Here is a 23,244-nt window from a genome sequence, read left to right on the forward strand (position 1 = left end):
CCTAGGCTCCTAGTCCCATTTTCTCAAGTAGCAGAACATGTTTCATATAAATGCTAAACCATCACAGCTGTAGATCATGCACCTGCCCTTTTTGAGCCCCACATTCTCACCACCTGTTTCTCTGTTGGATTACCAATAAATAGCATGGGCTCCCAGAGCTTGGGGCCTTCACAGTCTCCACGATTGTGATGCCCCCACCCCCACCCCCACCCCCACCCCCACCCCTCCATCCCACTTCTGTCTCTCAAACTGTCTTTTCTCAATCCTTTGACTCCGCCACCCCTACAACCTGGTGTGGGGCCTGGCCACCCCAACATTCCTGGTTGCTCAACATGGTGTGGCAAAGACCCCCAGTGAAGGAACACCAGAGCATGTGAAAGTGGAGGATGCATCGTCAAAGGACACCAGAGGATGTCTAAAGGAAGCTCGGTGGGAAGGCTGAGTGCTCAGAATAACCAGGGTAACAATGGGACAAAGTGAAAGCAGACATTCTGCTTATTTAAATTTCTTAAGGCATTTATTATGAAGAGGGGGAGTGAAAGTTAGTACTCAGAATTTGTTATCACTCTCTAGTGCAGTAAAGCAATTTTGCCCATGGTTCCCGGAACAAAGGACTATGGAATTGGATGAATGGGAGAGAATTGGCAGAGATTTTTTAAAAAAGCATGTAAAGATGGAGCAAAAATTCCAGTCTCGGTTTGGTCAATGTGGGCACTAATAAAAGTAGCTCTTGAGGCATTTCAAACAGATGATGAGGCAGATTCAGATGAGGAAGAGGAGGATGAGTGTAAAAAACTAAATTCAGATTCTGAATGTAAGGAACAGGAAATGGGAGAAATTAAAGAAAGGGATACTGAAAAAAGTATGTCGGCTCCATCTGCTGAACTAAGTGAAAGGTCAACTCTTCTCTCTCCCCTTAATGCGTGAGAAGATGGGTTAGCTACAAAACTTACTGCTCCTGTAGTTGCAACATTAAAACCTGGAGCAATTGGTGGTGCTATACAAAATTCTGTTCAAAAGGCTAGAACTGAGGGAGACCTTGAAGCATGGCAATTTCCCATAACTATAATCCAGCAGGGAGGACAGAATATAGCTAACTGGACTACCTTTCCTTTTAAGCTGTTAAAGGAATTCAAGCAAGCTATTGGTCAATATGGGCCAAATGCTCCTTTTGTGCAAACTTTATTAAAAAATGTTTCTCTTGATAATAGATTAATACCATATGACTGGGATACTTTAACAAAATCTGTTCTCACTCTATCTCAGTACTTGCAGTTTAAAACCTGGTGGGCTGACAAAGCTCAAATTCAGGCAAGGGAACATACACAAGCACAACCACCTGTACCTGTTTCCTTTGAACAGTTAATGGGAGTCAGACCTGATTGGGGTCGACTAGTAAATCAAGCAGTAATGGAGGATGTTGCCATTGCTCAGCTGTGCTCTGGATGCTTACGGGCATGGAAAAAGATAAATGTTACAGGGGAAAAATATCCTTCCTTCAGTTCTGTCTGACAGTGACCTGAGGAATCATATATTGATTTTATTGCTTGGCTCCAAGAGGCTGTGTGTAAAGCTATAACACACAGCTCAGGATGTTGTAATACAGCTTCTTGCATATGATAATGCTAATGCAGAGTGTCAAACTGCTGTTAGACCCCTGAGAGGGAAGACTCATTTAGCTGAATATATTAAGGCTTGCGATGGCATTGGCGGTAACTTACATAAGGCTGCTCTTTAAGCTCAGGCTAGGGCTGGATTAAAAGTTAGAAAGAATATGCCCAATTTCTCAGGCTCTTGCTTCAATTGTGGGCAATTTGGACACACAAAAAAGGAATGGAGAAAAGGAAGCCAAAGGCGAAAGCTACTGCCTTCAAACAACAGAAAAACCCTGATGTATGCCCCCGTTATGAAAACAGCAATCACTGGGCAAGTCAGTGTCGTTCTAAAATTAGCAAAGATGGACAACCTCTCTCGGGAAATGGGAAGAGGGGCCTGCCTCTAACCCCTCAACAAACTGAGGCATATCTGGCACAGCCAGTGCCCTTACAAATGTACAATTGTCCCCTGCCACAGCAGGCAGTACTGTCGTAGACCTCTGCAGCACAATTCCCATCTCCTTGCTTCCCAGAGAGCCACCAAAAAAGGTCCTACGGGGGTTAGGGGACCCTTACCCTCAGGAACAGTTGGTTTATAACTTGGAAAGTCTAGTCTAAATTTGAAAGGTGTCACTCTGCATATGGGAATAATTGATTCTGATTATACCGGAGAAATTCAATTAGTCATTAGTTCCTCAACTCCGTGGTCTGCCTCCCCAGCAGAGAGAATTGCTCAGTTGTTGCTGTTACCTTACATAAAACTAGGAAGCAGCACAGTGAAAAGAACAGGAGGCTTTGGTAGTACTAATCCAGCAGGAAAGTCTGTATATAGGGTTAATCATGTGTCTGACAAAAGACCTATTTGCACAATAACTATTCAGGGAAAAGATTTTTGAAGGACTAGTTGACACTGGAGCTGATGTTTCTTATTGCCCCAGCATTGGCCCCATTGGAGCCATTATGGCCCCAGCATTGGCCTAAGCAAAAAGCATCCATTGATATTGTTGGAGTAGGAGCTGCCTTGGAAGTTTTTCAGAGTTTCTTGATTTTACCATGTCAAGGGCTGGATGGCCAGGAAGGGACAATTTAGGCTGTTATTATAGCTATTCCTGTTAATTTATGGAGTAGAGACTTATTGCAGCAATGGGATGCTGAAATATCTATTCCTATGAATCAATGTAGTAGTAATAGTAGAAAAATGATGAGAAATATGGGATATTGCCCACGAAAAGGACTAGGAAAAGATAAAAATGGCCAATCGGAACCTTTAGAATTAAAAGGACAAATAGATCAGACCCGATTGGGGTGTCATTTTTAGAAGCAGCCATTGTTGAGCCTTCGGCTCCCATTCCTCTTGTTTGGCTAACTGCCAAACTGGTTTGGGTGGAGCAACGGCCACTGAAATAGGAAAATCTGGGGGCTTTAAAAGAACTGGTACATAAACAGTTGCAAAAGGGTCATATAGAGCCTACTTTCTCCTCCTTGGAATTCTCCTGTATTTGTTATTAAGAAAAAATCAGGGAAATGGAGAATGTTGACAGATTTAAGGGCTGTTAATGCTGTAATTCAACCCATGGGAGTGCTGCAACCAGGGTTACCTTACCCAACAATGATCCAAAAATACTGGCCTCTCATAGTGATAGATCTAAAGGATTGCTTTTTTACCATTCCCTTAGCTGCCCAAGATTATGAAAAATTTGCTTTTACTGTTCCCTCCATAAATAATAAAGAACCAGCATACAGATACCATTGGAAAGTAGTACCAGAAGGCATGCTAAATAGCCCAACTATTTGCAAACTTATGTTGGGAAAGCTATTAAGCCAGTTAGAGAACAGTTTTAAAAATGTTATATTATCCATTACATGGATGATATTTTGTGTGCAGCTAAAACTAGGGAAGAATCGATGATGTGCTACCAACAGAGCAAGCTGTGAATGTGGCAGTGTTGATTGTAGCCCCCAATAAAATCCAAACTTCCACTCCCTTTTAATATCTAGAAATGAAGGTAGAGCAAAGTACTATTAAGCCTCAAAAGGTTCAAATTCGAAGAGATAATAAAAACCTTAAATGGCTTTCAAAAATTATTAGAAGACAATAATTAGATTCATCCAACTTTAGGCATTCCTACCTATGCTATGTCTCACCTCTTTTCTACTTTACAAGGTGATTCTACCCTTAACAGTAAATGCCCCCTGTCCAAAGAAGCATTGGATGAACTTTAATTGAGGAAAAAGTTCAGCAAGCACAAGTAGAATGAATTCATCTGATACCGCCCTTACAGTTTTTAGTTTTTCCTACTAAGCATTCACCTACAGGAGTTATAGTTCAACAGGGTGAACTGGTTGAGTGGCTCTTTCTACTTCACAATACAACCAAAACATTCACTATGTAGTTAGGTCAAATTGCTGTGCTAGTAGGACAAGTGAGGCCGCGCACAACAAAGCTAATGGGATATGATCCAAATCAGATTATAGTTCTGTTGTGGGAAGTCAGGGACCCCAAATGGAGGGACTGGCTGAAGCCACAGCAGAAGAACATAAATTGTGCAGATTTCATGGACATTTATTAGTTCCCCAAATTAATACCTTTATAATTTCTTATGCCTGTCTTTACTGCAATCTCTGAACATGAATTGTGAAGATTTCGTGGACATTTATCACTTCCCCAATCAATACTCTTAGAATTTCCTATGCCAGTTTTTAATCTCTTAATCCTGTCATCTTCCTATGCTGAGGATGTATGTCACCTCAGGATCCTGTGATGATTGTGTTATCTGCAAAAATTGTAGAGCATGTGTGTTTGAACAATATGATATCGGGGCACCTAGGAAAGGACCAGGATAACAGCAATTTTCAGGGAACAAGGGAGATAACTATAAAGTCTGACTGCCCGCAGGGCCGGGTGGAACAGTCATATTTCTCTTCTTGCAAAAGCAAATAAGAGAAATATCACTGAATTATTTTTCTTAGCAAGGAACAGCCCTGGGAAAAGAATGCACTCCCAGGGGGGAGGCCTCTAAAATGGCCACTCTCGGAGTGTCTGTAACATGCAGTTGTAGATAAGGGATGAAATATGCCCTGGTCTCCTACAGTGCCCCCAGGCTTGTTAGGATTGGGAAATTCCAGCCTGATGAAATTCTAGTCAGACTGGTTCTCTGCTCTTGAATCCTGTCTCCTGTTATGTTTATCAATGACAATACGTGCACAGCAGGACAGGGAACCTCATCAGTAATTCTAATTTTGCCCTGGCCTTGAGACCTTGCCCTGCCCATTTGCCTTGTGATATTTTATTGCCCTTGAAGCATGTGATCTCTGTGACCCACACCCTATTCATACACCCCTCCCCTTTTGAAATCCATAATAAAAACTTGCTAGTTTTGCGGCTCAGGGGGCATCACGGAACCTGATGACATGTGATATCACCCCCAGAGACCCAGCTGTAAAATTTTTTTCTTTTGTACTCTTTCTCTTTATTTCTCAGACCGGCTGACACTTAGGGAAAATGGAAAAGAAATTAAAATATTTCTTTATTTTAATTATTAAAATTAAGGGCTGGTTCCCCCAATATCTGGTGCCCAACGTGGGGCTGCCTATTCTCCCAGGAACCAAATGGCCTCCATCTTAAAGTATGCTTACTAGGAAATACCCTGCCTTCCTCAGGAATAAATGCAACTTAAGGAAAAAAGTAAGAGAGCTGAAAAAGCTGGTGCCATTTGGGAAAAAAAAGGGAAGGAATGAGATTTAACTGGTGCTCAAAGCTTCTCTGATACAAAATATTTGGTCATGTGTTCATAATTTGCTTGAAATTTCAAGCAAAGTGAAGATGGCAATAACAAAAGGAACTTCTTACAAGAGAAGAGAAAGACCCATAGAGCTCTGGAGTTTCGTTGGAACAAGACACTTCTGTTTTGCTTATATGCAGTTAAGTTTGTTAAGCCACATAGTTCTATTAACTAATCAACAAATTCAACAAGCCTATGTTAATTCTCAAGAATGGCAAGTTAATTTGGCAGGTTTTATTGGCATTCTTGATAATCATTATCCTAAATCTAAGATAGTTCAGTTTCTAAAATTAGCATCCTGGATATTTTCTTCTATTACTCAAAAAGCCCCTATTAAAGGGGCCATTATTGTTTTTACTGATGGATCTAGTAATGGAAAAGCCTCATTTGCAGGACCTCAACAAGCTTTGCAAACTGACTTTGCTTCTGCTCAAAGGGCTGAATTTATGGCTGTGATAACAGTGTTAAAAACTTTTAAACAATCAGTAAACATTGTTTCTGATTCAGCCTATGTAGTGCAAGCCATACAAAATATTGAATTTGCCTTAATTCGAAATGTGACTGATGAACAACTTATTTTTTTTATTTCATTCTTTACCACAAGCAGTAAAACAAAGGCACTCACCTTTCTGTATCACTCATATGAGAGCACATACTGACCTCCCTGGCCCTTTAAACTTAATCAAAGGGCAGATGCATTGGTGTCTGCAACTTTTGTTGATGCACAAACATTTCATTCTTTAACCCATCTTAATGCTGTAGGCCTTAGAAAAAGACATAGTATATCATGGAAACAAGCTAAATTGTGCAACACTGTTCTGCCTGTCAAGTTCTGCATTAGCCACATCAAGAAAAAGGAGTTAACCCTAGAGGTTTATCTCCCAATTCCATCTGGCCAATGGATGTAACACATATTCCTGCTTTTGTAAAATTGTCTTGTCTTTTGTTCATGCTTCAGTAGATACCTATTCAAATTTTATCTGGGCCACATGTCAAGCAGGGGAAGGTACAGCTCATGTTAAAAGACGTCTTTTATCTTGCTTTTCTGTTATGGGAATTCCAGAAAAAATCAAGACTAATAATGGCCCAGGATACTATAGTAAAGCCATTGCTACATTTTTGCAGTGATGGAATATTGCCCATACTATGGGTATACCATATAACTCCCAAGGAAAGGACAGGCAATAGTGGAAAGAGCTAATCATACTTTTAAAAACTCAAATACAAAAGCAGAAGGCAGGAGATCAGGAATATAAAACACCACATATGCAACTGCATCTAGCTTTATTAACATTAATTTTTTTTAATTTGCAAAAAGATCAACCCATAACTGCAGAGGAACAACACCTGACAGGGCAAAAGGAAAATAAAAAGATTGGACAAGATATATGGTGGAGGGATGCACAAAGAGCTAGGAAAAAGGAAAGATAATTATATGGGGAAGAGGATTTGCTTGTGTCTCTCCAGATGACAATCAGGTGCCTGTGGGGGTGCCCACCAAACATCTGAAGATCTATCATGAGCCACAGCATCTAGTAGACCCACCTGTACAGTGCGAATTGAAGGTTTGAAAAGACTATTTGCTTTCCCCATGCCTTCTGTTAGAAGGGGCCTGTTTCTCATTATCAGTGGCCTCCTGGCTACAGTCACAAAAGTTTTTGCTTCTGTTTCAGTAGATTTACCAATGTGGGGGTGAGGGGTATGCTTATGTTTTTGCAGGAGATGAATGAACCATGTGGATGCCCTCCTGTTCTGTATGACCACAGAACAGGAGACTGGAGGGACCCATGGATCCCAATCATGGACCAGGTTCCCCCAGTACAAGCCATGAGCCAGTTAAATCTGAATGCGAAGATGAAACAAACACAGACTGGAGTCACAATGCTTAATGGACCAATGCTTTCTGACTCAGCTCCTTTCTACCATGAATACAAGAGACCCTAATAGTTATGCACCCTATTCATCACCCCTATTCAGCATGAGGAAGTTATAGAAGATGGATCTTTATCCTTCTGCAACCCCTAGGACTAAGGGTCTTGTAAAAGGGAAAGGGGAGATATATGGAAGCATTCAAACCAGAGCGACTCTAGTAAGAATGATAGCTAGTAATGATTATACTAATAATGATACCTTCTCTTTTACAAAAAAGAGAAATGGGGCATGTTGGGAAAAAAGCTGAGGGTTGGGAAGAAAGCTGAGGCAGGGTTTGCATGACTGACATGTCTTCTGGAATGTGTCTAGACTTGCTGGCTCCTTGCTTCTAGCCCTCCTAGGCTTCTATTCCCGTTATCTCAAGTAGCAGAACATGTTCCATATAAATGCTATAAGGTCACAGCTATAGATCATGTGCTTGCCCTTTTGACCCTCATGTTCTCACCACTTGTTTCTCTGTTGGGATTACCAATAAATAGCATGGGCTTCCAGAGCTCCGCCTTCACAGCCTCCATGATTGCAATGGCCCCTGGTCCCACTTCTCTCTCTCAAGCTGTCTTTTCTCAGTCCTTTGACTCCGCCAGACTTCATCGCCCCCACGAGCTGGTATTGGGTCTGGCCACCCCAACAATATACCAATTCTGCCACTGAAAAACCTAAAAGCAGACCTGATGTGGTGGCTCACGCCTGTAATCCCAGGACTTTGGGAGGCTGACGTGGGAGGATTTTTGATCCAAGATTGGTTGAATCCTTGGATGTGGAACCTGTGGATTCCTCTAAAATTAGGAGACTTGGGGTATCTTACATGTATTTCCTAAGGACATTGACAGCAATTCTTAAAGACTGTAGAAGAATCTTGCCTCTGTCATGTACATGGGCACACCCGACCCTACTCACAGGCTAGAAACATGGCTACCAACATAATTTGATTCGAGGAGCATCACAAAGGCTGGGGTATCCAGTTATTTCCCCTGCAGTTCTGCTTCAGCACTGTTACTTGATCTGAAAAGTCATGATTAAAGTCAGTTATTTGCTTTGTTTGTTTGTTTTTGTTTGTATGTTTTTTGTTTTCAGACAGTCTTCTCTGTCACCCAGGATGGAATGCAGTGGCACCATCTCGGCTCACTGCAACCTCTGCCTCCAGGTGTCAAATGATTCTTGTTCCTCAGCCTCTGGAGTACCTGGGATTACAGGTGCATGCCACCACACCTGGCTAATTTTTGTGATTTTAGTAGAGACAGGGTTTCATCATGTTGGCCAGGCTGGTCTCGAATTCCTGACCTCAAGTAATCCGCCACCCGCCCCCCCCCCAACCAACCACCCTTGGCCTCCCAAAGTGCTGGAATTACAGGTGTGAGTCATGGTGCCTAGCCTAAAGCCAGTATTTGAATGAGAAAAAACAAAAACACAAACAGAAAACCTGATTTTTTCCTAATTGATTATAAAAGGCCATTGTTAAAAGTGACCATCACCTGAAAAGACAGGGAAGGCTTGTGAGTATGTAAGTGGAGAAGAATAAAAACAGCTAACATTTTCTGAGTGTTATGTGCCAAGCCCAGTGCTGTGCATTTACATGAAATATCTTGTTAGTCACTGAAAGCAACTTTAGAAGTGGTCCACACTTCTCACACTTTAGTGTACATGAGTCATCTGTGAGACTTGTTAATAACACAGAATCCTCTACCTCATCAACGGGAATTCTGATTCAACAGGTGCTGTTGCTGATAGTGACTGTCAGAACATACTTAGGCGCACTAACGTGGTTTTTATTATCCTCATTTTTTTAGAGGCTCAGCAAGACCATGCAGGAGAAGGGTTCTGTGGTATAATATGAAATATATTTGGTCTTTGTTCCTGGTTCCTGTTACAGAGTTTGTAAAACTCTCGAAATTTCCTGAATGATAGGAATGTCTTTAGTTACTTATAATGAGCCCCGGTCCTAACACTTGAGTTTATGATAATGAGGTGACTTAGGGTGGGCCCCTAGCTAGCCCAGACTGAGGCTAGTCATCAGAAAAGAGGTTAGAAGATTAGAGGGTTGGAATTTACAGCCTCACCCACCAATCTCCAGAAAAGCAGAGGAGGTGGACATTAAGCTCTCTAAAAACGAGATTTTATGAACTTGGAGGCTTCGCAGCCACCACTCCTCCCACCCCCACCTGATACCCTCCTTTATGCATCTCTTCCATATGGCTGTTCCTGAGTTAGATCCTTTATAATAAACTGGCAAACATAGTAAAGTGTTTCCCTGAGTTCTGTGAGCCATCCTGGAAAATTATGGAACACACGGAGAAAGCGTTGTGGGAACCCTAATTCATAGCTGGTCAGTCAGAAGTAGGGGGCACAACCTGGGACTTGCCATTGGCTTAAGTGGGGGTAATCTTATGTAATGGAGCCTTTAGCTTGTGGAATCTGACACTACTCCAGGTAGGTGGCATCAGGATTGAATTTAATTGAGTTATAGGATATCAAGTTGGTGTCCTCTGGAAAATTTCTTGTTATGTGGAGGAAAAAAATCCCACGTATTTTGGTCACTGAAGTGGAATGTATTGAGTATGAAGAGAGAGAAAAACAGTTTTGTATCCTCCTTTACAGGTCCCTTATTGCCCCTACACTGGTAGGTTACTTGATCAGCTAATTATTACCTTGAAAGACCAAGAGTTTTGTTAACAACTGTTGTGAAACCTCCATTCTTGTCTTTGTAGTTTAAGAGAATTTAAACAAGAGACAGGCAGCAAACGAGATTCAGCATAGAGGGATTTATTGCAAAGGAGAAAGAATATTCTGAGGGTTAGGTGCAGAATAGACAGTACACCCTGAGAGATGATTCAGAGAAGTCTTCTGGTGAGGATGAGACAAGGTTGACTGTTACTGGGGAAACTCCCTTTATGGGAGTCTTATGTGATTTTTCATAAAGGGGTGAGAAGTGTCATTAGTAAGCATGTTCTGGGTGGTCCTCTGGGTGCACATGTGCAGTAGCTTTACATGCTTGTTCATGCATCTCATGTCTTATTAGCATCTTAAATCTCCATTCCGGGGTGTGTTTTTTACTATTATAATGAGTAAAAGGGTCAGTCTGAGGACAGGTAAATCAAAAGGCTCATGCTCTCTACAGGGGACATTCTCCACTGGAGATAGTTTTGCTTGAATGAGCTTACTACAGTGCAAATGCAGGGGCTTCTTGTGTTGAAGGTTCGGTTGTCACAGCCACTGCTTTTAGAGGACATGGCTACTTCCTTTCCTACCTATCCTGCCTCTGTTTGGTCCCATGAGCCAGCATCCCCTGTCACACGCTACAGATGGTAGAGTAGGGATGGTAGGTCGTAAGTCCAGAATTCCAGCGAGACTGATGGAGGCTTGTGCTCGAGCCTCTGCCAACTAAAAATATTCACATTCTTCTAATTGTTTATAATATAATTCTTTCTTTTTATTTATTTTATAAAGGTAGGGTCTCCCTGTGTTGCCCAAGCTGGTTTTGAACTTAGAACCTCAAACTATTCTCCTGCCTTGGCCTCCCAAAGTGCTGGGATTACAGGCATGAGCCGCCTGCCTGGTCAAACTTTTTTAAAACTTCCTCTTTATGTTCTACATTCAGTTAGTTAGTTAGTTGATTTCCAAAGCAAAATGCCTCTTTTTCACTTCTACCATTTCAAGTCTATAGTAACTGTCCTTGATTAGTAAAATGGCCTCAACCTCTTGCTTTACTTCCTTTGAAATTCACTCTGCACATTCTTTAGAGTTCAAAAATCTTCAGGTATTTTCTATTACAAAAAAAAAATTTCAAGAGCTCAGACTTCACTGAAATGAAATGTAGATTATTAAACACCATTGGTGACTCAAGTGAAAAAGTAATGGCAAGATCTGAATTCAAGTCAAGTATTATTGGAAAACTGAACTAACGTGGTGGTTTTTATTTGCATATTACATATATTTTAATTTTTTTCAGCAGGTAGCCACTAATTTTTTTAAGAAAAAAATGAAAAGGGTACAATTCTTTAAAACCAGTATTTATATAGTTGCCTACTTTAAGTAAATCAATTTCCAACGTTACAAAATAAACTTCATGTACTTTTTTCTTTTTTTTTTCCTGAGACAGAGTCTCGCTCTGTCGCCCAGGCTAGAGTGGATCTCGGCTCACTGCAAGCTCCGCCTCCCGGGTTCACGCCATTCTCCTGCCTCAGCCTCCCAAGTAGCTGGGACTACAGGCGCCCGCCACCACGCCCAGCTAATTTTTTGTGTTTTTAGTAGAAACGGGGTTTCACTGTATTAGCCAGGGTGGTCTCGAACTCCTGACCTCGTCATCCACCCAGCTTGGCCTCCCAAAGTGCTGGGATTACAGGTGTGAGCCGCCGCACCCGGCCAACTTCATGTACATTTTTATGGTTAGGTATTTGGCGTATGTGGGGGCTCCAGAGCTTTCATCCGTTACTCAAAGCGCTTCAGGACCCTAAAAAGGCTCAGAGCTGCTTCGATAAACAAGAAAGAATGCTGCAAGCAAAGGCAGCAGTGTCGCTGTAAAATCCTATTGTTGACATATGAGAGGGCCGAGTTGCCTCGCTACCAGCCTGTGGCGTTGTTGGGGCTCCGGAAGGGCGCGCGCGGCGCCTTTATCAGGGCGTGTGCCAGTGTTTATTTGGGAGGACACCACACGTGGACGCTTCAGCCGACCGTCCTCCTTCCCAGGGGCCCTGCCCCGAGTCGCCGAGTAGCCGCAGAGTCGCCTCCGTCGCCCCGCCGCCCCTAGTGTTCTGGCCATGGCCGCGCGCCTCCTCCGAGGGTCCCTACGCTTCATGGGCGGCCACTGTGCGGCGCGCCCGCTGCCCGCCGTGCGGTGAGTGGCAGCCGGGACTTCCGCGGCTGCAGGCCGGGAGGCTGTGGGGCGAGGCAGCAAGTCACTCCTGTCGCTGGCTTGAGGCGGGGCGGTGCGCGCGCGGCTGGGAGTGCTCCCCAACTCCGGCGCGGTGCTAGAGCTGGACTCGTTTCTCAGATCCCGCGGACTGGGTGCAACCAGCTTCGGGGCGGAGGAAAAAGGCGTGTCAGCCGTGCCGCGCCGACAACGGACCGCCGAGGCCAAGTCGGGGAAAGCCGAAAGATTTCTCCAGAAGCTCATTCCGGAGTCCCATTCCAGCCCATCTAGTTCAGGGCCTGCAGTGGGACCCGGGAGCCTGCGTTTTGGGAGGAGGTGGTCACCCACTGGGCCCGGCTGCAGGAGCGCGGGCTGCGATCTATGTCCCAGTTCGAGCTATGAACCCGTCGTTCCCCACGGCTTAGACTCGCCGCGCGGTAGTGAACTTGGGACCCGGACACAGTGCCCGGGCTGCAGCGAGGACCAGAAATGTCCAGGGCAAGCTGGGATAGAAATGACCTGGCGAGGGTTCCATCAAACAAGGAAATTAGATTTAGATTTATCAACAAATCCTTTAAATACAGAGGATTAATGAAGAGAGAGTCTAAGGTCTAAGTGGCTCAATGATTCTTAAGGTGGTGTTTATAATATGATCAAAAGTTTCAGATACCGTCTGATATATAAAATCTATTCACTGGGTAAACAAATTGAAAACATGGAGAATTCATTATTTAATGAGGGTGAAGGAACTGGCAAATTTGCGAATGACAGCATTGGTGTAAGGTACTCTAATTTTCTTTGAGAGCTATGAAACAAAATGCCTACTCTTCCTGGGGAGTTTTGGAAAGACTTCACTGAGAAGGTGACTTTTCTTTAGGATACATACTTAACTCTTACCTGGAACATTATATGACAGTGATCCTCAAACTTTTGTTTGTTTTATTTTATTTTATTTTATTTTACTTTATTTATTTATTTTTGAGACGGAGTCTCACTCTGTCGCCCGGGCTGGAATGCAGTGGCGAGATCTCCGCTCAGTGCTGCAACCTCTGCCTCCCGGGTTCAAGCGATTCTCCTGCCTTAGCTTTCCTGAGTATCTGGGGCTACAGGCGCGCGCCACCAGGCCCGGCTAATTTTTGTTTTTTTTTTTAGTAGAGACGGGGATTTCACCATATTGACTAGGCTGGTCTCGAGCTCCTAGCTCGTGATCTGCCTGCCTCGGCCTACCAAAGTGCTGCCTCAAACTTTTTCATAACAGGACTCCTTATGTTCTTAAACTTAGAGGACCTCAAAGGACTTTTGTTTATGTAGGTTATATCTATCTTATGTCGTTATCAAAAGGTGTCTACAAAACTGAGGAACTTTACAAATATTATCTTATTTAAAAGTTACAATAATCTCATTACATGTTAACATACATAACAGTTTTTATGAAAAATAACTTTCCCTAAATAGAAAAAAAGAAAAAGAGTGACATTGTTTTACATTTTTACAACTCCCTTAATGTCTGGCTTAGTAGAAGATAACCAGATAATTATATCCGCTTCTGTATTATCCATTGGCGTAAGTTTGATTGAAGCATGGCAAGAAAATCTACCCTCAAATAGAGAACACTGGAAAAAGGGAGACCTGAGAGACCCTCTGAATGGGCTGGGGGGGGTGGGGAACGGGGAGGCGGCTACAGTTTGTTGTAACAACTTTTTGACCTTAAATGTGCAAAGGAATCACTTGGAAATCTTGTTAAAATACAGCTTCTGATTGGGTGGGTCTGGGATGGGACCTGAGATTGTGTCTTTAAAACCAGCTTCCAGGTGTGTGGAAGGTGCTGGTGGAGATTGTCTCCCTTTTAAAATGTAAAGGAGGCTTAAAAAAAATTATAGCCTAGCAAATAAGATTAGTTGCAGTTTATTGCCTTAGAGAGAAAAATGCCAATTTTTCCATTACAAATTTCTTCATCTTTAGATTAAGAAATACATGTTGCAATAAACTTGCTGCCAAGTGTTTTGATTTTCTTCCCTCTGCATATTCTCTCCTGACCACCTTTGACTGACCTGAAAATCTTTATTGTTTTGGCATTTCTTTTCCTTTCCTGTGTCTTAATGTATTTTCCTTAAAAATATTGCAGATATTTCCTTAACACAGTATAGGCTATTCAATTTTAAGATCCAGTAAGACTTGGTTTTAAATTCTGGCTCTATTATTTACTCATTATGTTGACAAATTATTCGGTGTCTTACGGCCCCAGTTTCCTAATCTCAGCATAGTTTTTTCCTGAGGAAAACTCTCAAGTATGGAAAATCTATATGGACAAATATGTGCTTTATAGTTTTATCTCTACTAGCAAGAAAAAAGAGTCGATCATTTCCATTATAGGGATAAAGTAAATGTTAGTTTATTTGATGCAACAGGACAATGGTCAAGCTCCCCTGCATGTCTTGGTCCCCTGTTATCTCTTCTTCCTAGAATCTCTGATCTCATCTACTCTTCTCAGCCCACTCTGGCTACACTTGTCTTCTTGCTCTTTCTAGAACACATCCGACACGGTTCAGATATACAGCCTTTGCTGTAGTTGTTCTTTTGTCCTAAAATTCTCTTATTCTAGAGGTATGCCTGGCTAACTCTATCATCTTCAAGGGTTTGCTCAAATCTCACCTTTCTGGTTTAACCTACCCTGACTGCAGTATTTTTTTTTGTTTTGTTTTTAGTGACAAGGGCTCGCTATGTTGCCCAGACTGGTTTCAAACTCCTTAGCTCAAGCAATCCTCGTGCCTCAGCCTCCCAAAGTGCTGGGATTACAGGTGTGAGCCCCTAAGCCCAGCCTACTACATTATTTCATACAGCAACCTCTGTCTCTGCCTCCCCCCAGGCACGTACTCCTGATACCTTCTCTACTTTTCTTTTTCCATAATACGTATCACCTTCTATGGTATTATATAATTTGCTTATTTATTGTTTATTCAGTCTCCCTTTGTTAGAATGTAAGCTTAAAAGCCAAGATCTTTGTCCTCATCTTAGTCCTTTCTTCATTATTGTATCCCAAGTTACTAGAATAGTGCCTGGCACAGAATTGGCACTCAGTAAATATTTGCTAACTAAATGAATGAATAAGCCACTAAAAACATAATAATTAGGGAAACCTTAGAAGTAGGTTGTAATAGTGACTGGGTGCAGTAGCTCATGCCTGTAGTCCCAACCCTTTGGAGGCCAACATGGGTGTATCACTTGAGATCAGAAATTCAAAACCAACCTGGTCAACGTGGTGAAATTCTACTAAACATGGTGAAACTCTACTAAAAATACAAAAATTAGCTGGGTGTGGTGGCAGCGCCTGCAATCCCAGCTACTCCAGAGGCTGAGGTAGTAGAATGGCTTGAACCAGGAAAGTGAAGGTTGCAGTGAGCCAAGATTGTGCCACTGCATTTCAGCCTGGGCAACAGAGCCAGACTCTGTCTCAAAAAAAAAAAGGAAAGAAACATGTAATAGTAAAAGAGTTATTTTTTTAAAAAATGCTTTAAGTCTACTTTGATTAATTACATGAAATAGATCTTTTCTGGATAAGGACTAGAAAAGAAAAGGCAGGGTCCAACTAAGGAAGAAATACACTAAATCAGAATTTAATGCAAAATAGAAAAAGCATCCTTTGGCAAGATTTGAATATATGGTAAGTTTTTTAGATGTGAACTTGAAAATGTACAAAATGATGCATAGATTTTCAAAATTTCTTTCGGGGGGTACTTCAAGGGAAAAAAAAGCTGAAGACCACTGAACTAAAGGAACTACAGAGCAGTCTCATTTTAAGCTCAGTGTGGGAGGGATGGGAGTAGGTCCTAAATCCATTTTACAGAATCTTTATCAGAGATTGATGAATATTTTTATCTCCACCCAGACTGGCTTTGTAATGTGGCAATTACATCAACACAGTTTGCATCTTACACACCTGCAATTTGAAATTGTGTGATTCTGGTTAAAGTACTAATTTTGGAAGCTTTGCATTATTTTAAACATTGTACATGATATGAAAATTTATCAGTATTACTCTATTTTACTATTTGAACTTTACATAATGTAATCCATATGTCACGTGACAATACTGCATTTCACCTCAAGTCAGACCTGTGGTTAGTTCTAAGCATCATCTGCTTTAAGGATTTGGAGATGGAGACAGAGTTGAATAATGATAAGGTACTTCTTAATTCTAGATACATGAGGTAGATCCCATCAAAAATGGTGGCACTCAAATTTTAACCCAGGTTTGTCATAATTCAAACTCTCTACTCGCCTCTCAAGTTTCTCTGTGAAAGAAATCCATGTTGTTCAGTGGTATTAATTTGGATATGAAGAGTAACAATTCACTTACTTTTCCTACTGCATATTTTTTTTAAGATGTTCTCATTCTGGAGGGGAAGAACGTCTAGAAACTCCTTCTGCTAGAAACTTAACAGATATAGGAATTCGAAGAATCTTTTCTTCAGAGCATGACATTTTCCGGAAAAGTATAAGGAGGTTTTTCCAAGAAGAAGTGATTCCTCATCACTCAGAGTAAGTGGCACATTTTCCTCTAATGAAATGTACACTAGGGGTATGATAGGACCATTTCCTAGAATGCTATATATTACTATACAGAAAACATAGTATGTTCAGGGCTTTATTAACATTTTTACTGCTCTTCACCATAACACTATAAGATCCCAGGATTCTTGGAGCTTTTAAAATGAATTGTAAAATGTACTATACACAAATAAGAAAATTTGAAAATTTGCAACTTAGTCTAAGAGTAGTATTTTTGAAAACCATGGGTAAGTGGCAACAAAATACTAGTCAATTTCTTAGTCTTTCTTTTTCTGCTTCATGAATTAATTAAACTGTAAAAACACAAAAAGTCAGCATAATGCAAACCTTGGTAAGAATTGGTTAGCTCTGGATATTTCTTGATTAACTAATTACTACTATTTTATTGATCAGAAACTTATCATTTCTATTACAATAAGATTTTGCTTCATTTCCAAAATTCACTCAATGCCAGTACAGATGCTCCTTAATGTAGTAGGGGTTACAAGTTGAAAATATCAAAGTCAAAAATGCATTGTTATTATGCTAACACTGTTATTATGTTATAAAAACAAAAAAAATCTCAGCACAGTTATATTAGAAGCAGAAATTAGAAGATTAGTAGAAATGAAGAGAGAAATGGTTCAGGAACATCGTAGGTTTGTGAGGTTTTACACACCTAGCCTACTACACGCCATAGTTGAGGCCAGCCTACATTAAACATGCTCAAAACAATTACATAAGCCTACAGTTAGGCAAAATCATCTAACACAATGTCCACTCTGTAATAAAGTATTAAATAACTCATGTAGTGTATTAAATATTCTAATGAAAGTGAAAAACAAAATGGTTATATGGATACTTGAAGTAAGCATGTTTTTGACTGAGTGTGTATTGCTTTTTCACCATCGTAAGTAAAAAAATTGTAAGTTGAACTGTCATAAGTCAGAGACATCTGTATTTTATAACACTTAGAATGGTTTTTAAATAGCATTAAAAGTAACTTCCATTAGGTTTTTACTAATACCTTCTTGGTAAGAATGATCAAAATAAGCTAAACTCAGAAGCCAGAAGCCATAACTAGTCTTTGGTGAAAAGCAACTAGCTTCTGTTTTGGGGGGTTTTGTTTGTTTGTTTGTGTGTGTATGTGTTTGTTTGTTTGTTTGTTTGTTTGTTTTTTGAGACGGAGTCTCGCTCTGTCACCCAGGCTGGAGTGCAGTGGCCAGATCTCAGCTCACTGCAAGCTCCGCCTCCCGGGTTCACGCCATTCTCCTGCCTCAGCCTCCCGAGTAGCTGGGACTACAGGCGCCGCCACCTCGCCTGGCTAGTTTTTTGTATTTTTAGTAGAGACGGGGTTTCACCGTGTTAGCCAGGATGGTCTCGATCTCCTGACCTTGTGATCCGCCCGTCTCGGCCTCCCAAAGTGCTGGGATTACAGGCTTGAGCCATCGCGCCTGGCCGTGTATGTGTTTTTTAAGACATGGTCTCACTCTCTTGCCGAGGTTGGAGTGCAGGGGCGTGATCATAGCTCACTGCAGCCTTGAACTTCTGGGCTCAAGCAATCCTCCTGCCTCAGCCTCCCAAAGTGCTGGGATTACAGGTGTGAATCACTGCATCAGGCTTCAACTAGCTTCTTGTAGACAAGAGAGACATGGTACACTTTGCTCTGGTACAATCTCTTTTGTTTATTTCTTCACTGCTTTTAAATTTTATTCCAGAAAAAATCTTGCGAAGGCTTTGAAATAAAATAACAGGAGCTGACAAATTTTCAGTCAATAATAAAAATATTTCCAAAGCTACTTTAGGCAACAACTATATTCAAAACACACATGGTAATCCAACTCTTAAAATTTTTTGTAGTGTCTCTAATTACCTTCAATCAATATCTTCAAATACCCCATGTCTCACTATAATCCACTTAAAAATACAAAAATTCTCAGATATTTTTTCACTATCTCCAGCTAGCCATCTGTTTCCTCATTCTGCCATTCTCATTTTTAAAGAAGAAAAGCTGAGGTTGCCTATCTTACACAAATGTCTAATGTTTTCAGAAGTTCATTTGATATAGAGCTATGGTGCAAGGTGCTTCTGCTCTCCTGTTCTTCCTATTTAAACTGTAATGAGGTTCCCTATTTTGTCAGCTTCTATATGCTTGTCCCATAAGTTCAGCACTTTAAGGAAATATGCCAAGGAGAATTGCCTTTTACAATACAGGTTAGGCAAATTCCCGTGACGACATGCCATAACTAAGCTTGCATGTAAGAGTACTAGCTGAGCAAAACTACATCAATGAATATCAGTGGGTATAATTTTCAAGTCCAATAAATAGTCAAGATGGGGAAAGGCAATGGCAAATACAAATAAGAGGAGAGTGCTGGGTACAGTGGCTCATACCTGTAATCCTAGCACTTTGGGAGGCTAAGGTTTGAGGACTGCTTGAGGCCAAGAGTTCACGACCAGACTGGGCAACATAATAAGACCCCATCTCTACAAAAGAAATTTTTTTTTGGCCTTGTGGCATGTGCCTGAAGTCTCAGCTGCTCAAGAGGCTGAGGTGGGAAGATTGCTTGAACCCAGAATTTTGAGGCTGCAGTGATCCATGATTGTGCCACTGCACACCAACCTGGGTGACAGCCCTGTCTCAAAAAAAAAAAAAAAAAAAAAGGCAGAAAAAAGGAGGAAGAGAAGTGATCAAAGAGTCAGAGGCAAATAGAAGCATATGGCTAATGTAAATAATTACCTTAAATTAAGAATGCATTTCTGCACAAAATCATTCATAAGTTCAAAGTTATAGCCATTTAAATAATATGAAAAAAATCTCTGATTTTAAAATATTTGTTATTTGCAGATGGGAGAAAGCTGGAGAAGTAAGTAGGGAGGTTTGGGAAAAAGCTGGAAAACAAGGACTGCTTGGTGTCAATATTGCAGAGCATCTTGGTGGAATTGGAGGGGATTTGTACTACGCAGCTGTTGTCTGGGAGGAGCAGTAAGTATGGAGACCTTTAAGGCTGAGTCTTGTTTTGTAAACACACCACTCAACTTCCTGAAATGACCAAAAAAAAAATGTTTTCTAATCTTGGAAGATTGAAAATTCAGTGTAAAATGTAAAAGACTATACCACTCATGCACTCTTACACATTTTTTGAATGTGGGATAATAAGAAAATCCTTTTAAGTTGCTGAAATAGGTGCTATTAAAAATTAAAGAGATCTTTTTTTTTTCCTGCCAATGCTTACGGTTACTTTTCGCCCTTAGAAAAGATATTTGAAAGAGAACAGCGGAGTAGAAAAATGTTTCCATCAAATATACTAGAATTTTAATATATAAGAGCAAATAAAGATTGCAGTTGAAAAATGGGCAAAGAGTTTGAAGCAATAATTCATCAAAAAATAAATACAAATAGGTTTTTTTAAATGAGAAAACTTCATCCTTACTAACAAATGCAAATTAAGCTTATCTGGAGGTATCATTTTGAGAATCTATAAAATTAGTGAAAATGTAAAATCCTAATACCCAGGGCTGACAAGATTGCAGTGAAAGTGACACACTATTGGTGGCATTATAAATTAGAACAATAAATTTTGGGGGGATTAAAAAGGTGAAAACATACTTAAAAAATATATTCCTGCTCTTTCACATAGAATGCCACTTTGGGGAATTCATTTTAAGGAAATAATTTAATAGGAAAAATAGATGCTGTGTTCAGAAATCATTGTCATGTTAGGTCACAGTTCTCCAAATGTTGAAGCAATCTAAATGTCCAGCAGTGGGAGAATGGATAAGTAAATTATGGTACATAAACAACTTGGAATATTTTGCAGCTATTTCAGATTAAAATCTACATAAGAAAAAATAGGATTTTGTTGTGTCATAGAATTCATTTTTAAATTTTAAATTTTTCTTTGTGTGTGTATATGTGTCATACTTTTAAAAGAAAGTAGCAAAGTACACAATTCACTCCATGACTCCATGTTTTGTTTTGTTTTGTTTTTCTTTTTTTCGCTTTTTTATTTTTGTTCTTTTGTTTCTTTGTTTTACCAAGACTCCATCTTATTAGAATATGCCCTCATGGCAAAGGTCGTTAGAGGAATACAACTGCAGGTGATTCATATTTTAAAATATTTTATCTCTCAATTAAATAAGTGTTCATTGAACTCTGTTTAGCACTGTTACTGTATTGAAACCAGAAATTTTAAAATTAGTAAAAAAAAAAAAAAGAGAGAACACACTCAGGAATGTCATAGGTTTGTGGTGAGATAGGCCACTACCAAACAGTTTGATAGGACCTTTAATACGTTGTTGTTATAATAGTCATTTTTTAATTGTTATTTTATGCTCTAATTTTTCTTCTTTTTTCATTCTAAGAGCTTACTCAAATTGTTCGGGCCCAGGTTTTAGTGTTCATTCAGGTATTGTCATGTCCTATATTACAAACTATGGCTCAGAAGAACAGATTAAACACTTTATTCCCCAGATGACTGCAGGCAAATGTATTGGTGCAATAGCAATGACAGAGCCTGGAGCTGGAAGGTAAGTTAATATTTAATTGGCTTTGGATTCTTGGAAGCAGTGCCTTGACATTTTCTTAGTACTTGGTTAATACATAGACTGAGTTATGTGCTAGGAGGAATGCAAAGATGAACACAGGATAATTCATGACCTCAAGTAGGAAAATAACAATAAAGCAGATTATAATGTATGCTATGTTTGAGATATTAACATAGTTTTATGCAAAGAAAATGGTAGTGTATAAGTCGAATTTTCACCATAATGAATTTTACTTGTAGGGTGAGATTCACATGTAAATGTCAAGCAGTTTGTTACAAAGTTGTATTTGGAATTCTGGAGACAAGGATGGAGTAGCAATAGGTTTTAAAAGTCTTTCATTTATAAGAGTTGATACAATAGGAATGAATAAGATCATGTATTCAGTTATTTGCTGGTTATTTTGTAAATGTCTTCAGTGTGCCAGGTGTATAGTAGTGAACAAAACAGATGTGGCCTCTGTGCTTAATGAAGAGAAAGGCAAGAAATAAGCAAGTATATATATTTGTAATTATAAATTATGATAAGTACTATGAAGGAAATGTACTGTGCTATAGACTAATGGTATGTTTGTGTTTGGTGGGATACAGAAAAACAAATTTAGATATGAATGCTAACAAAGGCCTATAAAAAGTGGTTGTATTTAAACTGAGATTTGACAAATGGGAAGGAACCAGTTTATAAGAATAGGGGAAAGAGCTTCCACAGAGTGGGACCTGATCCTCAAGAGGAAAAATGAAAGACAAAAAAGGGACAAAAGAAGAAAATCTGGGCATTATGTTTCATTTGGAACTGTACAAAAAGAGATGGAGCAAGAGAGACAGAGGATTGAGAGTTTTAAAGAAATCCAGACATGAATAGGAAGAGAAGTCAGTTAGAAAGGCTGTAGGAAAGGAGAAAGAAGTTAGTAATGTGAAGGCCACCATGATGTTGAGAATGGAGAAGAGGTTCTGGCAGACCTGATGATCCTTTGTGATTTCAGTAGGGTGGAGGGGCAGAAGTTACTTTTTATGAGAGTGAGGTGGTTGAGAAAACAGAGGCAGAGGACACAAAGTAATCTTTATCAGAGCTGAGTGGTAAACAGAAATGTAGAGAGGGCAGTGGTTTGAGGCAAACAGGTAGGGGAAATGATATATGTTAAAGACAGTAGCAACTTGTGGGTCAACAGAAAGTGAACAGTGCAAAGGAAGAACTTAAAGATGCCAAAGAAATGGCAAGTGAAAATCCAGGAATTGTTTTTGCAGAAGTCAGGCCCTCCTTTTTTATTGCAAAATTTTCTTTTCCAACAGTGTTATTTATTTTTAAATATCTTAATATTCTATAGTGTGACTTGCAATATGTTTACATTGTATTTATCTTTTTAAGATATAAATCCCTAATTATAGGTCAATACTAACACTTAATTTTGTCAAAGATTAAAGGTTTCTGTTCACTTCTGTTGCCTAGAAGTGTGATCTAAACAAGTAGAGATTTAACCTTCTTCCTTAAAATTTGCTTTTAATTTCATTCTCTAAAATAACTACCTGGCTGACTGCCAATATTCAGATTGAGTTGTATTAACTCTGTGGTTAGCATGTTCCACTTCCAGCTCATTGCATGTTAGCACTCACAAAGAGGCTATAGAATAAATGAGATCTTGATTTATCTCTAATTTATACATGTAAACAAAGGTTCATGTGATTTTTGATTTTGGTTTAAAGTCTCTGGCCTTATCTGTGGTTAAGTGTATATAATTAAGAAGGAAATCTAAGAATGAAGATGGAGAAAATAAGCAGATTTCTTTTCTTTCTTTCTTTCTTTCTTTCTTTCTTTCTTTCTTTCTTTCTTTCGAAAGTCGTTGAAAGTCATGAGAGGATAGTAAATAAGTCAGGTATTTAGAGAGATGAGCAAAGAGTCCATGTGGGTAAGAGAATATAAGAACAAAGAAAAGCCACAGATGAAGAAGAGTAATAGAGTGTTGAGGAATTATGGAATTATGGTGTGAAATTGGCATGAA

The 23,244-nt window shown here is 40.0% G+C and overlaps 1 protein-coding gene across 3 annotated transcripts in view; it reads left to right on the forward strand.

Moving 5' to 3' along the window:
* The first annotated feature begins 11,811 nt into the window (after positions 1-11,811).
* The window catches only part of ACADL (acyl-CoA dehydrogenase long chain), a 51,668-nt gene continuing 40,235 nt past the window's right edge, over positions 11,812-23,244 (forward strand). For all 3 annotated transcript variants that reach the window (XM_033230416.1, XM_033230418.1, XM_033230417.1), the window contains exons 1-4: positions 11,812-12,140; positions 16,539-16,694; positions 19,552-19,689; positions 21,069-21,233. In XM_033230416.1, coding sequence (XP_033086307.1) covers positions 12,064-12,140; positions 16,539-16,694; positions 19,552-19,689; positions 21,069-21,233 — 536 coding nt within the window. In that variant the 5' untranslated portion in view covers positions 11,812-12,063. The remainder of the gene's footprint in view (positions 12,141-16,538; positions 16,695-19,551; positions 19,690-21,068; positions 21,234-23,244) is intronic.

This window comes from Trachypithecus francoisi, unplaced genomic scaffold, assembly GCF_009764315.1.
Source record: "Trachypithecus francoisi isolate TF-2019V2 unplaced genomic scaffold, Tfra_2.0 Lachesis_group13, whole genome shotgun sequence".
Lineage (NCBI taxonomy): Eukaryota > Metazoa > Chordata > Mammalia > Primates > Cercopithecidae > Trachypithecus > Trachypithecus francoisi.